This window comes from Lissotriton helveticus, chromosome 9 (genome assembly GCF_964261635.1).
Source record: "Lissotriton helveticus chromosome 9, aLisHel1.1, whole genome shotgun sequence".
Lineage (NCBI taxonomy): Eukaryota > Metazoa > Chordata > Amphibia > Caudata > Salamandridae > Lissotriton > Lissotriton helveticus.
Window position 1 is genome coordinate 109864822 of NC_136070.1, and position 16327 is coordinate 109881148.

General features: G+C 45.5%; 1 protein-coding gene across 8 annotated transcripts in view; it reads right to left on the reverse strand.

Annotated features, from left to right (window-relative positions):
- LOC144780983 (uncharacterized) overlaps positions 1-16327 on the reverse strand; it is a 1867627-nt gene that overhangs the window by 51128 nt on the left and 1800172 nt on the right. For all 8 annotated transcript variants that reach the window (XM_078659579.1, XM_078659581.1, XM_078659578.1 and 5 more), the window contains one exon: positions 1600-1656. In XM_078659579.1, the coding sequence (XP_078515705.1) occupies positions 1600-1656 (57 nt within the window). The remainder of the gene's footprint in view (positions 1-1599; positions 1657-16327) is intronic.

Consider the following 16327-nt stretch of genomic DNA (forward strand, 5'->3'; position numbering starts at 1 on the left):
GTGTGGAGGGAGGCCCAAGTTGCCACTTTACAAATGTCTACTATAAGGACACCTCTAGATAAAGCAGAAGTAGAAGACCTAGTTGCAGTAGAATGAACGCTAATACCTGCAGGCGTGTTTTTTTGTTGCCCATTGCATAGCAGATCGTTATGCACAGGATGATTCATCTGGATAGTGACCTGTTATGCACCCCTGTTCCTGTCATCTTGCCCACAGTGCCACCAAACAGCTGATCATCTAGCTTGTGATCAGGAGTTCTGCCACATAAAAGGTCACAGCATAATGCCTTACAAGTGATCATAATCCAAATGTATTAACTATGATAATGAATATTAAGTCACGGTTAACAATCTATATTTAGGCTACATGAAACAACAGAGGTGGACAAAACCACTATTGTTTTTAAAATAGATTTTTTGTATGTCTCCCTGTAATTTAGAAGGACATTTTATTCTTGGAATATAGACTGGGGAACCACTAAACCATAATCGTTTGCAGTATTAATAAATTTGGTTGCAGTGTTGTTCTGAATTTCTGTGGCACTATATTCCCCTCTTTGAACAAATAGAATATAAAAAGAAATCTGTAATGTCCCTATTATGTCACCATCATTTTAAAATGTAGGTGATTTATATCATGACATTTATTTGTGTTAGTGTCTGTTGTGTGATGGCATAATAGCGTGATTAATGGGCTCTTAACGTCACCATTCACTATTATGGTGATGTTATCAGGATTAAGGTCATGTGACATAATAATAATAATAATCCACATTTGTAAAGCGCACAATCACCCGCAAGGGTCTCTAGGCGCCGTCGGGAAGATTAAGCAAGCTATTGCCCAGAGTCACATGGTGCTGGGCTAACCTGCCGCCGGCGCTGGGGATCGAACCGTGATCCCCAGATTCCAGCGTCAGTCGCCCTGGCCGCGGCGCCACACCTCTCCCTGCATCACCTCCTGGGAGGATTTAGTGTCAAAGATCATATGATGCCACTTCCTGCTACGTAACTAGGTGAAAGGATGGTATATCATGTCTTTTCTGCTACCACTGGATGTTGGTGAAATGTACCTAGGTGAAAGGATGGGTATGCGATGTCTCTTCTGCTTCCCCTGCATTCTGCTGAATCGACTTGCAGTGTTACTAATTCCTTACCCTTAACTCAGCTCAGAGTACATATGCTTTAAAGGGTGTAACAGGTGATGTTATCTCCACCTCCAAGAGAGAGATGGGAATGAAAATATGTACCCCACCGCTCATGCATTTCTTTAGGGGTGGCATACAGTGTCAGCAATGCAGGTTGTGTCTATTTCTGTCTCCTGTCTGTGGGGTTCCTACTCCTGGTGAGGTGGACCCTCTGTTCTGAACTACCAGCGTGGAGCATGATTTATGCTACTATGATTGTTCGATTTTTTTTAAAGTGAATTCAAAAAGCAAGGTCTTGATTCAAAAGGCCACTTTACAAATGATTATATTTGCAGACTGGGCTACACTGCCATCAGGTGGCAGGGGATTTTTTCTAAATATGTTAACGTTTTTCAAAGTTTAATGCATGGTTGTGTAGCTTTTTGTGAAGTGGACATGTAAGAAAATCATTGTACCTGATTCGGTTCGGGATCCTGCTCCTGGGTATTCGACGTCAACAGAGATTTAGAGCTCTGAAAGGTGGAAAAAGAAGACTATTGACATGCCACAATTATTACAGGCATATATTGACTGGGTGTGGTTCAAGAACAAGCTATCAACTAGTAAAAGTTATTGACATTTCACAAAAGAATAATTCCACTTGCAGTCCAGATTAAACACAAAATGTAAATCGCATTAGTTATAGCGCATACATTCGGCAGTATCATGTCATGAAGAACCTGCTCACAGGAAGTGGACGCACAAATGGGTTTTTCATCTATTGTACGTTGGCTAACTAATTTAGAAAGTGTTCTGAATATATATTTTGGAATACATTTTACAACATGGAAGCCTGTACAGTGTTTTTGTGAATGCAAAAAGAAAAAAACACATTCTACATTATTTTTTCCATTTCTAGATATGTATCTATTTGGGTATTTAGTTTATTTCTAACCTTCTCCAAACTGTTCTACTTATCCTTCATTATTTTTAGCTTTTGTATTCAGGAATATTAGCAAGAAAATACAATTGAGTGTAAAAATTCCTAATTTTCTGTGTGTTTTTTCTTACTCTAATAATTAGAAATATCCAGATATTATAGGCAAACATTAAAAAATATTTGAATTTAAATATGATATCAGAAGTAAATATCACATAAGTTAACCATTTCAAAATGGCAGCCTTGTTACACAGTATATTAACGCTGGAATGTTGGTCCTTTGTTTATGCACTTGATGGTACTGGTGAAATGGCACTATCGCCAAGCTCGCTGTTGACCTGTGAACAAGGCTTTCGCCAAAACAAATCCGGGTCCCAACCACTTGTGAATTAAACATCAGGTTGCAGTAGTATCAATAATTCGGTTTTTTTTCTCCAAAGGGTGGAATTAACAAACAAGTTACTTATCTTCGGCAATGCATTATCTGGTAGAGACAGGATCTAGGTGCAGAGTCCTTACTTTAGAATATTCCCCAGGCTTGAGACTGGATCCGGAAACCTTTTCCCCTAGCATGTTATGCATCTGTAGAGGACATCACGCAACTCCGTATCAATATCATCAACTGTATGTGATGGAGTCCATATAACTTCCTCCATGACGTACTGACATCAGTTTCTTCAATTACTATTTTCCGCATTCAAATCGTGGAGCCACAGCTAAAGATTGCCTATTGAAATAGTGTGGTAAAATAAAAGACACCTTTGTGTCAAATAATTACTCGATTATTCCTTCCTCTCTTTATTTTTTGGAGGATGTGAACAGGCGCAGTGCGTCCATTGGGGCGTTGCCAGCCCGCCCGCCCACGCTCGCAGCTCCCTCGGCATCTCTGAACTTAAGTAAACTGACTCAGCTTACTTAAGTTCAGAGACGCCGAGGGAGAACTGACAATCATGTCAGTCAGCATGATGTCAGACCGCCCACCCCCTTCAGAGTCTGAAGGGGTTTAGCGGTCTGTCGTCATGTTGACTGACATGGATTGTCAGACCAGCCAGGGACAGGCAGCAGCACAAGTGCGCATGAGTGGGAAAGGTGAGCACATTTTTTGCCCGTGCCAGTCATGCGCACTTGTGTTTGCACTGGCTTGCACATGCCCATTAGGAGCCCCTCGGTCTCCTAACGCGCAGGCGGCGGGCGAAGAGTAACCGTGCCCTAAGCCAATCCTGGCGCTGCTGGAGCAGCGCCAGGATTGGCTGAGGGTGGGGTTGCCACCCCAGTGCTGTTCCTGTTTGAAGAGGCGCCAACACGGACCAGGAGCAGAGGCCGTCAGGTAAGTTTTCTACATTTTATTCTCCCTCGGCCCCCAACCCCAGTGCGACCCCCCCCCGCGAGTACTGCGAGTCGACTGGAATACAGTGCCATGCAGTGAAGTCTTAACGCTGGCAGCGATTGCTGGGAGTGTGCCTTGAATACAGAGAATGTGCTGTGAACTCAGGCAGAGCAGGGAGAGTGCTGTAAACAGAAACAGTTGACTGCAGAGACACAGGCAGCACGTGAAGTGAGTTAGTTCTGTGAAAACAGGAGGTGATGGCACAAATAGAGGGTACTGTGATCCCAGTGAATGTTGTGCAGGAAGAGTGTTACAAATATAAAGAGTGCAGTGCAGGAAGAGTATTGTGAACAAAATAGTGCAATGCGGAGACCTGTGTACCCAGGCAGTGCCTGCAGAGAGGGAGAACAGTGAAAAGAGGCAGTACTATGCGAGGAGACGCTGCAGTGAATCTAGGCAGTGAAGGGAAAGCAGTGTGGACACAGAAGGGCCATATACAGGAAATTCTGACCCCAAACAGCACTTTGTAGGGAGAGGATTACTGGGAAGCTGTCTCTCAATAATTCTCCATTGTGTGTGCAGTAGGTAGATGAAGTGTGTGCTGCCTCCAACTGCCGTGCCTCCGAGGCGTGTGCTCTCAAATATTTTCTGGTGAGATTGTGTATGGGCCTGCTTGTCTTCCGTCTTTATAGGTGGGTGCAATGTGTTCCACTAGGCGTGTGCAGCATGTGGTGCCAGGAATTTACACTGTGCAATCTCGGGTGTACAAGGTGCTCTTCTGTCTGCATAGTGAGGCCGTTTCTACATGTGGTATTGTGCGAGCAATAGACCTGTGTGCGTGCTGTGTTCTCAGGCGCGTGATGTGTGTGAGCAGTGAGCCTATGTGTGCATCGCGCACGAGGATGTGGGCAGTGCATCTAACTGCTTATCGTGCTCCCAGTTGTATGCAGTGTATGCTTTCATTGTGTACAATTTACCATCCCAGGCCATGCTGTGCCCGCATCGTGTCTGCGGTCTATGTTGCCAGTGGGTGCAGTGTAGCGTCCCACCAGCATACCGTTCTACTAGGAGGCGCATGCAGTGCATACTCTTGTCTGCGCAATGTATGCCCTTGTGCATGCACCAGGAGCGTGCAGCGTATAGTACAAAAAGATGGATTGGTTCATTTATAATTGCTCTGATTTCTTACATACCAGACACACTAGCAAATTAACTGTAACCAGCAACAACGTTTTAGTTGCCTGTGCTCGTATTCAAACCGAGTGATATTAACTCCTTCCGCGCTGATGGCGGAACCGCTCCGTCATCAGCCGCGGTAGCGCTGTGCTGATGACGGAGCGGTTCCGTCATGGCCTGCTCGACGCGCCTGCGCGGCGCGTTCTATTGAGCGGGCGGGGCCATGACGGAACCGCTCCGTCATGAGCACAGCTCAACTGAGGCTGGTGACGGAGTGGTTCCGTCACCAGCATGGGCGCGCTGCGCGGCCCCCGCCCCCTTAGCGCTGCGGCGGAATAGCCGCGGCGGCGAAGGTGTTAAACAGTTCTTATAAATATGCGCTCAACGGTAATTAAGTAATGTCAGAAAGACTTGCCTTGTACCATTTCAAATCCTTTATGCCGCTTTCGGAAAAGAGCAAATTTGTATATCGCATTGTTTTTAGGAAGCTTTAAATTTTATTAGTCAGATGATTTATAACATTGAAAGTCCTATCCCCTTAAATTGTTTTTCAAATCATAAACGTGCAATAAAACCTTTTAAGCAGGGTCATGCTCTAAGGAATTAGGAATCGGGGGCCCGCACACGCAAAGCAAATTGTTCTCTCCTGGTGTTCGTGAAAGGAGTATTGTGCAGGGGAGGAAGGATACATGAGGAAGGGCAGGGGGATGAAAGGGAAAAGAGGCTGAGTGGGGAAGGAAGGTGGCAATCAATAGGGGAGAGGGGTTGGGAGGGGGCGGTGATATACAGTGTCATTGCAGTAACAACTCCACGTCCACGCGTGCAGCCAAAGCGATTGGTATGCAGGTGACTTGCACCTTTGTAAAGGTGCTTGGAACTTGTCTAGCAACTCCTGGAGCAATGTGTTACAAAAGACAGAGGTAAAAAAGTTGTCAAACACTTTGAAAGATCTGACAAACACCGCACCTGCGTCCATCAGAACCGAATCACGGCACACCCTCTGCGCCATGTGTGACATGTTACATGTGTGCTGTAGCCGGGGCATGGAGAGAACACAATCCCTTACACCTTCCACCGCACCGTCGGCCCCCATCAGAAGACCCCACAGTTAGTCAAAAAGACATTCCAGCCAAACCTACAGAGCCACCAGGAAGCGATGCTCAAAGCACTTCTTCAGAGGCGATACAGACCAATGTCCGAGATTGAAACCTTGGGCCGTCTAGTCACTCATGTGCTACCAATAGCGCTTCAAGGCGATTTTAAAGGCAGGCTGCGCTATACAGAAGGCACTAGCTTGACAGAACAGATCACAGCATAGCATGTTTTAAGGCAGGCTACATATCATAACGTGTCACTGCCCCCCACTGTGAGCCCTCCCCCTTCCAGCAGAATAACACACGGTCACTGCCCTGATTTAAGTAGCATGAGCCACCCAGGAGTTTAGGTCAGTGCTCGGCCACATTGGTGATGGGTACCCCACTTCCAGACTCTAGCTAAGACACTCCGAGAACCCCGAGTCTTTGTTGCTCCACCCAAACATTCAGACCGTTTTCCAATGCTGAACAACAACTAATACTGTGCGGCACGCGTGCTTCACCTACCGCTAACATCCTTTCACAATACCGTCTCCACACTGGGTGCTTCCTGCCATGCTGAGCATACGCCTCGTGCTAACACAACCATGTACTCACAGGGTGCCCCTTCCCCACTAAACCTTGTGTTAACACCATCCTCTCACACCATCATGTAGTAACTGTGGCCCCCCTTCCATGCTGCACAAGCCTCATGTTAACAGCATCCTCTCACGCCACCATGGAAGCACATCCGATTTAGGCAAAGAGACCCCCACCATGTAATATGGTGAGGAAATAAGGGTACAATGATTGTTATGATATATGATGAAGGAATTCGGACAGAGGGGTGGTTTCAATGAGGCAATGCAGATATATAAAGAGACTTATGGCAAAGGGGTCAGTACCATATTATACTGTATGTTGACATAGGAGAAATATGATGGTGCAGTGAGTTATAATGAAGTAATGTGTGTAAAAGTGTTGCCACCATATTCCACAATTAGGTAATGGGTTCAAAGTTCACAAACCGGGATTAAATAGGATCCTTAAGTTCCAGGCAGAGGAGGAAGAAAGAAGAACATCATTGGGATCACCATCATGTAAAGGGTAAAAAATGACTGGTCCAGGACAGAACCATGGGGCTCACTAACAGGTAGGAGGGCAGGTGGCAAGTGGAGGAGCAGCAGAAGGCCAATAAAGATCAATTGGTGAGATAGGAGATCCAATCTTTGGCTTTACCATCAAATAAGGTGAGATCTGCAAGTAAGGTTGGGTGGCCAGCCTATCAGTGTCTAAGATGTGCTGAGATGAGGAACTTGAAGATAAGCCTGTGAGAGCAATTTAGGCCCAGCACTAATTGCTTTATTAACCTTCCTGCTTCCTCAAATTTGCTTAAAACTGCTTCGTTTGTCCACTCTTTTTTCAAACTTTTCTTGGGGGGAGAACACAAAAACCCACCATGGGTTGTTCGAGCTCGCTCGCTATGCTCGCTCGCCGCAGTGCAGTACGACAATAATGTTCCGCCGCACCACTTTCAAATGTCACCAGCCGCCACTTGATGTGAATAACCTTAATTAAATCTTTGAGAAAAAAGAAGATTCAGTTCCCAGAGAAGGAAAGAGGGTGTGGGAGGGTCCTTAAGGAATCTGCAGCTAAATCCTGTCTCTACCAGATAATGCATTACAGAAGGTAACTTGTTCATTTCATGAAGTCGTTTAGCCGCAGATTCCCTACTTTAGAATCAAATGCCAAAGCCATACTATCCCCGGAAGAGGGTCTGTAAACTGAGAATATCACAAGTGTCTTACTATAGGAAGACCGGCCCAGCAAAAGAAAAAAAGACTAGACATTAATAATTTAGGTGAGCAATATCATACACTACTACATAAAAGCCAGCGTAGGTAACCACAGGAAAGTAAAGTTGCAAGACATTTAAACCATGGGAATAAAATACCAATGTTAGCATGACAAATCTGTGTCAGAAAGCAAACATCAATATGAGTATAAAACTATTCGTACCCTTAACAGAATCCGAACCATGCATTCTTACCTCATAATAACTGTGGACAGAACCTCAGTGTACAAAAGTAGGATCTGCTTTCATGGTCACCCCTCTTTTTGCTGGTTTTTCTGACTAGTCTGACTAGGATCCTGCTAATCAGGACCCGAGTCACGGTGCTCTCTCCCTAAAAAAAACTATACTAAGTACTGAGGTACCATCCTAATTGGCTCCAGGTGTACCCTTCTAAGTCCCACGTTTAGGTTACTAAGGTACCCAGGGAATAGGTACTCCAGGGGTCTCCCATGAGCTGCAGCTTATAATATGCCACCCATGAGAGACCACTCAAACTGTGACTCCAGGCCTGCCATTGCAGCCTGTGTGAGCGGATGTTAGCACTACTCACCAAAGATATAAGTTTAATTATATCTGAGATCACTGCACATAAAACTTATAAGACACCCCCTACAAACCCAATAGTCGATTCTCCAGACTTTGTAAGTGCGGTCAGCTATTTTATACATATTTTGGACCTAAAGTCAAATAGGAGATGTCTAACTATATAATGGCTACACCGAAGCCGGTCATGTTTGGAATCAAACAAGTTGTAATCCTACCCCAAAACTGAGTCCCCTTGGGAGCCCCCTTGTATTCCCGTTACCAGCCTTTCAGGGTCTAACAGCAAGCTAGTGTTGTTTTTTTTTTTTTTTAATCCTCATATTGCGAAAATTTTATGTGTATGGAAAATTTGGATTCTGCCTCTGAAACTTTTGTACCGTCACTGCCCCATGGTCTCTCTTGTCTGGGGAGTTTTCCCTTATCTTGCTCGGTCAGAGGAGTTCCTTTGCCATTTACATATAAACATATCTGTAGTCGAGATGAGGGGAGCTAGCCACCTTGGCTACTCGATGAGTATCATACTCATTAACCAGATTATGCTTTCGCTTTAATCATAGGACAGTGTGTTCTGCCCTTTCCTCAGTTGTCAGATGTTTTTCCATGATCTCCCAATACTTAAACCTCTTGCTAGTTTTCCCCCTTCTATCTAGTTTATTTGTCTTAATGGCTGAGTTCATCCACTCTCCATGTGTCGGGGGTGATGGGCCAATCCACTTAATGCAGATCTCCCTTCTAGCTATCACCATTAATACAAAAAGTAGCTTTGCTTCCATTACTGTTAATTTAACTTTCTCTGTTGTGTTACCAATCCCAAAGAGAATAAGAGTTGTACTTACTTTTAGATGTTTTTGAAATATCGAGTTTAACGTCTTACCAACTTCTTCCCAGAATATTCTCAGGGATGGGCAGCTCCAGAACATATGGACATCGTCTGCCCTTTCTTCCCCACATTTAGGGCATTTTTTGATTCCTGCGTTTTTGAATTTTGAGAGTTTTTTCGGTGTCCAATAGGCTCTATGCAAAGCTAGTGTTGTTGCCGAACCACAGACATGATTCTGTCCTCCTGCTGCTGAGCCAGGCTCAAGCTGGGGAAGGTAGGACAATTTGTTTCCTGTCACAGGGAGGTGTAACCATCTCTCAGACAGGATTTAGTGTATTGGGCTGGGGTGGGGGCGCTTGCCAGAACCACCAGACTGCTTTGAAGGGCATATTTAGTGCTTGTGTAAAGCTGACTTAGTATATGGTGCCCACTCATGTAAGTGGGCGCCCTGCACTAATCCAGACAACCTTCATGGTGATTTTAGAGGTCATAGACAATCTTAGATATCTCTCTGCGTGGTAGCTGTGGAGAGGAGCATTCAGGTGTAGTCCAGAAGGAGTGTAAAGCAGCTTCTCTTATCAGAACAAAATCTTATAGGTATAGATTATGTGAAAAAGCATCACACAGTGTATTTATAAAAATATGTATTTATTATAAGACACCCACTAACACATACATATATCTCCTAGCCGGAGATACACACAATGAAAACAATTATTTTCAATAGAAACAGTTAAGTAGCACGCAATACCCAGTGGTCACCAAGGGGAGATCAAACCATATACTAAAATAGTGATGTAGGGAACTAGAGACAAGACTATACCCAGAAGAAGTAGAAGTGCTGGGGCCCGAGGAATCACCCGAGGTAAGTTACAAGGAGCCCCACGGAGGCCGTGTGCAGAGTGGGAACACGACCGCGGGTTCAATGTAATCACTGGGTAAGTCGCGGTTGCAATTTTAAAGAAGAAGAACTCTTCCCAGTGGACCCTGAAGAAATCCCGTGGAAGACAGAAGGTTGGGGAGCCACCCCACCCGTGGATTCCTTTGGAACCAGAATACCTACACCAGGGAAGCTGGGTGCAAGGTGTGAATTGGAGTCAGAAACCTCAGTCAAACTCAATAGAGGACTTCAGGAAGATGCCGCTGCTGAAGAAGGTGGAAGTGTACGGTGGAACCCTATGGTGGATTCAAATTGAGAAGTACCTGCAAGCAGAGGGGACAGAGTCTATGCCACTTGGAAGTGACCAGGAGGCCTGGAAGACGAATGTCCACCGAATTCGAGTGTTGAAGGAGAGCTGACAGTGACCTTGAAACTGCAGCTGTGCAGACCAGGCAATGCTTAGGAAGACCAGGACAGGAACTATTTACGACCTGTCCCATGTTGGATGTCGAGAGTTGAGAGGTCGGTGTCCGTTGGTAGCACAAACAAGCCTTTGCAACTGCAATAAATGTGGAAAGTGAAGGAGGTACAGTGTCGGGGTCAGCAAGGTCTAGGAGACTCACCACAAGCAGGGGAGTCAGGGCAGGCCCTGAGCAATCACAGAAGATGCTAGAGGTGGGGATCTTGATGGAAGGAAGCCAACAAGCCTTTGCAACAGCAAGTTGACACTGTGCACAGGGGTTTGGTTTCTGTAGCTCTGACGAGGGATCCTGGCCTCAAACTTGGTGAGAGAACAGGGCAGGCATTGAGGGAAATGAAAAACCATGACCTGTATTGCTGCGATTTTCAAAGTCCATGGGAGCTCAGGATCCGCAGACTGGTCAGCTGAGCTGCGGTGCCTGCCGTCGCAGGGAAGTGACTCCCTCAATTCAAGGGAGATTCCTTCAGGTGTCTTGGAAGCCCACTGGCCTTGGAAGGTTCCTGTATGGAGCACAGGCACAGACGTTGCAGCAGACGAGCAGGCCAACGAGATCAGGAGCCGCAGAAGTCTTCCCAGTTGCAGCCTTGATGCCCGGAGCGATTCCAGTGAAGTCCAGAGTGCCCAGACGGTCGAAGAAGAAGTGATGTCTTGAAATTTAACTTGTCCCACAGTGAATTTAGGGACCCTCAGGCAAGTCCTTAAGTACCCTAGGAAAAGGATTGGGACGATTCAGGGTTCCCTTGCAGGGGAGGGCTCGGACAGTGGGGAGGATACTCCAATGTCCTTTCTCCAGTTTCACGCCACGGCTCCCTGAGCTGGTTTGAACGGGACTATGCAAGGAGGGCACCAAATGTGCCCCTCAAGCAGACTGAGTGGCACTGGCAAGCGTGCCCAACTGGCTCTAATACACTAAACACTGTCTGGGAGTTGGTCACACCTCCCTGTGACAGGATACCTATTGTTCTGCCTTTCCCTGCTCTAGCTTGGCTCAGCAACAGGAGGGCAGAATAGTGTCTCTGGTCAGCAGCAGCCATGTTGTACTGTCCGGATCTAGAAGACAGGTACCAGGAGCACTGAGGGCCTCCCGGAGGAGCTTTACAGTGTATGTAGTCATACCTTCAACACAGTTTACGGTGTGGGGGCATGATTCCAACACGTTTGAAACCAAACATGATAGGCTTTGTTACAGCTAGTTTAGAGATGGTCATCACAAAGGATGCATGGCCACTCTGTGTATTGTAATGGCTGATGCACTTACAGCCTGTCAGAATGAAGTCCGAAGACTGTACAGGTGTCCTGCTCATGACATTGCTCTGCATTCTGTCCATCAAGTGTTGTTTTTGCAAGTATACTCCGCTCTGTCCAGCCCCTCCCTGGGAGGGCTCCCTGAATCATCCCAACTCATTCCTGGTTGGGTCTTGACATTTATCGTGGGACAAGATTCAGTCCTGAAACCACTTCATCTTCAACCATCCTGTCACGTTGGACTTCACCTTGGGAACCGAGACTGCATCTGGAAGACTCATGCTGCTCCTGGCCTTGTCATCCTGCCAGTCTGCTGCATCATCTGTGCCTGTGCTCCATCCAGGTTCTTCTCCAGGCCTGTGGGCATCAAAGACACCCAAAGGAATCTCACTTGGAGTGAAGGAGTCACTCCCCTGCATCTGCGGGCACCGCAACAAAGCTGACGGTCTGCTGCTCCTGAGCTCCTACGGACTGCGTTGATTTGCCATTGCCAAGGCTTGTTGACTCTATTTTCCACATATCTACGGGCTCTAAGAAGCTCTGGCCTCCAGCATCTCCTGCTACAAGATCTTTGTACTCACCATGGGTCTGCACTCTTTGTGAGCTGCTTAAGGTCCTCTTGTGACTCCTGTGCCTTCAGTCTTTGGGTCCTGTTGAGGGTCTTCTGTGACTCCAGTGGGATTTTCTGCTTGCTCGGTGCTTGCTCTGACTCTCCTTCATGTGAGGAGTCCCTTGGACCTTGCCGATCCAGATGATGCACATTCTTCGCTTTCTTCGTCTGTTGCTACTGCCAAGGCTTGTTGATGCTCCCACCGGACACTGACCCCCTGGCTCTTGACTTCCAATGTGGGACAGCTCTTGAACAGCTCTTGGTTTTCCACAGCATTGCCTGCTCCTCACAGTTGCAACAACAAGGTCAACGTCAACTCTACTGCATCTTCGTCCAGTGGTGGTCATCGAACTTCGGGCTTCCTGGTCACTCCTGAGTGTCATAGACTCTGTCCCCTCTGTTTTTAGGTACTTATCTTCAAGAACATACCCGACGAGGAAGAACATGGCGGAGGCGCACTAGCTTGCCGTGGTGCTTCAGGTCGATCCCCTGCAGGACAGTCCCGCTGAATAGAAGACTGCGCGACCGCAGAGGCCCTGAATGAGGCACTTTTCCTGATTTGTGTAACTGCAGATATTGAAAATATCTTTGCTTACTCTTAACGGATCCCGCTCTTCATTTTTCCGTCCCGATGGTGGTTGCCTGGCGTAGCGGCTGGTGTGGTGCAGGAGTCCTCTTTCCACCTCCATGCTCCCTTACTCTCGATTTCGACTGGAAGGTATGCAGCGAGGAGGACGGCTGCGGGTGCGGCGGCAGAGGTAACGGGTGTAACGGGGGAGTAGGTGAGGCTTCAGCGACCAAAAGTAAGTTGCTTATTTTTGCTCAGAACTTTGGAATTTGCTATAGTCAGAGCAGTAGTGAACTGAGTGGGGAAAATTTTGAAGCTATCTACACTTCACATCAATCAGGATTCAGCAACAACGCAATATCTCCCTCAAATCCTGCTAATTCTACTAATAAGTGTTTAAATACATTGAGCACTTTATTTAGTCCAAGGATCTGCACAGCCGCCCTGGAGCTCAGAAAAGGGAAAAGATTGAGGAACCTCTTTTTCTCTCCCCCCAAGGGCTTAAAGACAGCTTTAGAGCCTGTAAGACACACTGCCGCGGATAGTGAAATAAGCCGGGTTTCTCCTTCTAAGGGTGAATCTCACGAAGTCCCCCAATATTCACAAGCACCTGCTCCTGCCTCAACAGTGGAGGGGTCTCTTGGGCAGGAATTGGTTGACGTCAGCTCTATCAGTCAGGAACTGCTAGAGATCACTCTGTCTGATTTGAGTGGTAACGCGGTCAGGGTAGGGGAGCAAGCACAGTCCCCTCTTGACAAGAATACGTCAGTAACATCTGGTGCATCTAATGCAATTAATGACTTACCTAATACTCCCAAAAGCGGAGCTAAGTGTGGTCGAAGTCGCCAACAGAAAAAGAAGGTAGAGCTCAAGAAGGTCGGAACCTTAGAAGGGGGGGCAAAAACAGGAGAAGTAACTAAAACACTATCCAAACCGAAACCCTCTTCATATCTAAATACCGAATTCAAGTCTAAAGCCTTAAGTGTGAGGGCTAAATCCAAAGCAAAAGCAAAGTTTAACTCTAAGGACACTAAAGTATTACTTCCTGCAGGTTCTAAGCTAACACCTTCACTTCGCGCCTATTTTAAAGCCATTCCTCAGATTATACACCTTTCTGAAGGCTTAAAAAGTCAAGGCATGGTGTCGATATCGGATTCCAATACCACATCAGTGGATATAGTATTATCCAAAGAGTCGGTTCAAGACGGGAAATTCTCTGATCAAATAATCGACTTTGCTAAAGCTACCGATGTAACCTCTGGTGAAGAGGCTAGTTTGCGAGGATTACTAGATTCAGGAAGAGTGCCAGACCAACATCAGTCACAATCACAGTTGTTCTTGGAGCAGCAATTGAGTAAACTTCAATCCCCCACTACAGCTTTTTCTCAAGAGGATGAGGAATCAGATTCTACTGATTTGGGTGCTGTTGGCGGTGCATCTGGGGGGCCATCTGAAGATGCCTCAGCAATTTCGGCTCAACCCGAAACTAATTCCTTACCGACCCCTCCTCTAATATCTCAAGCTCCACTGACGGCAGCCTCTGTACTAGAGATGTTCTCAGTCCTCACTAAGGAGATAAGGAAGGGATTTGCTGAGTCTGCAGCCAATCAACAAGGGTTCAAAAATTATTGTGAGTCCCTCGACAGTAAAATCGAAAACCTCACCATAAGAACGGGAGTATTAGAGGAAACAGTAGGTGTCCATACAGTTTATCTGGATCAGGCAAGGCAGGATATAGTCAAACTCACAAAGGAAGATCTGGCCCTTAGTGAGAGGATGGAGACCCTTGAGAATAATGTGAGAAGAGGAAATATCCGCATTTTAAATGTCCCAGAAGGCTCTGAAGGGTCAGATATAAAGCAATACATCGTCTCACTACTGAAGGAAGCTTTGCCATTAGAACATACTACCGAGGAGTTGTCTGTTGACATCCAGAGGGTACATAGGGACCCCTTTAGGCTTAATCCTCAGCGTTCTAAACCACGAAAGATTTTGGTAAACTTTCACACCTACGTTTTAAAGGAACGTATTTTGAATTTGGCCCTGAAACAAAAGTCTTTGTCTGGGAAAGGCTTTACTTTTTTGATAAGATCTGACCTGTCCCGAATAACGCTGGAAAAACAGTGGGAGTTTGGCAAACGCCTGGATGCTTTCTGAAGATTGGGGGCAACAGCCCAGCTGATGTTCCCGGCTGCTCTAAAAGTTATGCATAATAATAAGATGTATAACATTAGGTCAGTTCAAGCGGCAGATGAGTTGTTAATGGATCTGGGTAAAACAGTCTCTTAGGGCAAAAGCATAAAAGTATAATAATGATCCGAATACCCAGAAATGACTCATAAATGGGCTTGGATGGAAGGAATCTTGGTATAAATCTTGATTATTGATAGCTCCCACTCTCCCTAGCACTGAATGGACTCAACAAGTTTGAAGTTTGTTTTCTCATAGTCCTAATTTTTGATAATAATAATCAGTGGTATATATCTCCACATGTGGCTACATGTGTTAAAAGGAAACAGAGAGGGATTGGATAAGAAAATAAAAAAAATTAAAAAACTGAAGAAAAAAAAAAGACATAAAAGAATGGGGGAAAAGGGGAACGATTAAGGGAAAAGAGAAAAAAAAAAAAAAAAAAACCACAAAGAAAAATTAATCACAAAAATCATCTTATTCATTAGGTTCATTTAGGTCTATTTACCTGAATAGTTAGCGGTTGGACTTTTCTGTAGGGGATCAACTGGTGGGGCACTATCTACTGGGACTATGTTCCGGTTAGATAATGCAAGGGTTCTTCACGGGGGGGGGCTCTCACCTCGAGCGGGTGAGTGCACAGGGGTGGAAAAAACATAAAATGTCCTCAATAACCAGTTTGGAAATTTTTGGAATAGCAATTTTTGGTTTATACATTTCACATATTTTATATATCTTACTTGTAATTGCTGGGTACAAACATTTAACAGTTTTACAAACGTATCTTTTTGATGCAGTATTAATTGAATTGTCCTACCAATTAAGAGATGAGTAGTATAAGTCTCCTTTCCTGGAACATCAATGGCCTGCGCACAAAGCCCCGTGCAAATAGAATTCTACAATATCTGAAAGAATCGGCAGTGCAGGTCATGGTATTGCAGGAAACCCATCTTACCCATACTGAAATGTTGGAAATAATTAAAAAGAATAGATGGATTGATTTTATGGTCACTACCACACAAACATCCCATACGAGAGGGGTTGCAATCATTTTTAAAAAGGGAGCCAAAGCCAAATTAATCCCAAAGGTTGTGGATTCTTCAGGCAGGTGGGTTATTGCGACAGTTCTTATTGCTGGGGTTTCGATTACAATAGTTGGCTATTATGGTCCGAATCAGGATGACCCCACGATACTGGAAACAATTTTTTTGAAGTTACTATCAATATCAGGACCCATCATCTTAGCCGGTGATTTTAATATTGTCTTGGACCCCATCCTGGATAAGTCTCCCAACAATCGCTCCAGGGTTTTGTCTAAAACCAGATCCTTTCTGTTAGATGCTATGAGACAGCAAGGGTTCGTCGACGTCTGGCGACAAAGATCAGGAAACCAACAGGGGGTCTCTTATAGGAATTATAAGTATCACCATAAGTCTAGGATAGACTACATTTTAATGACCCAAAGACTGGTCGATTCAGTTAGAACAATAGAATAT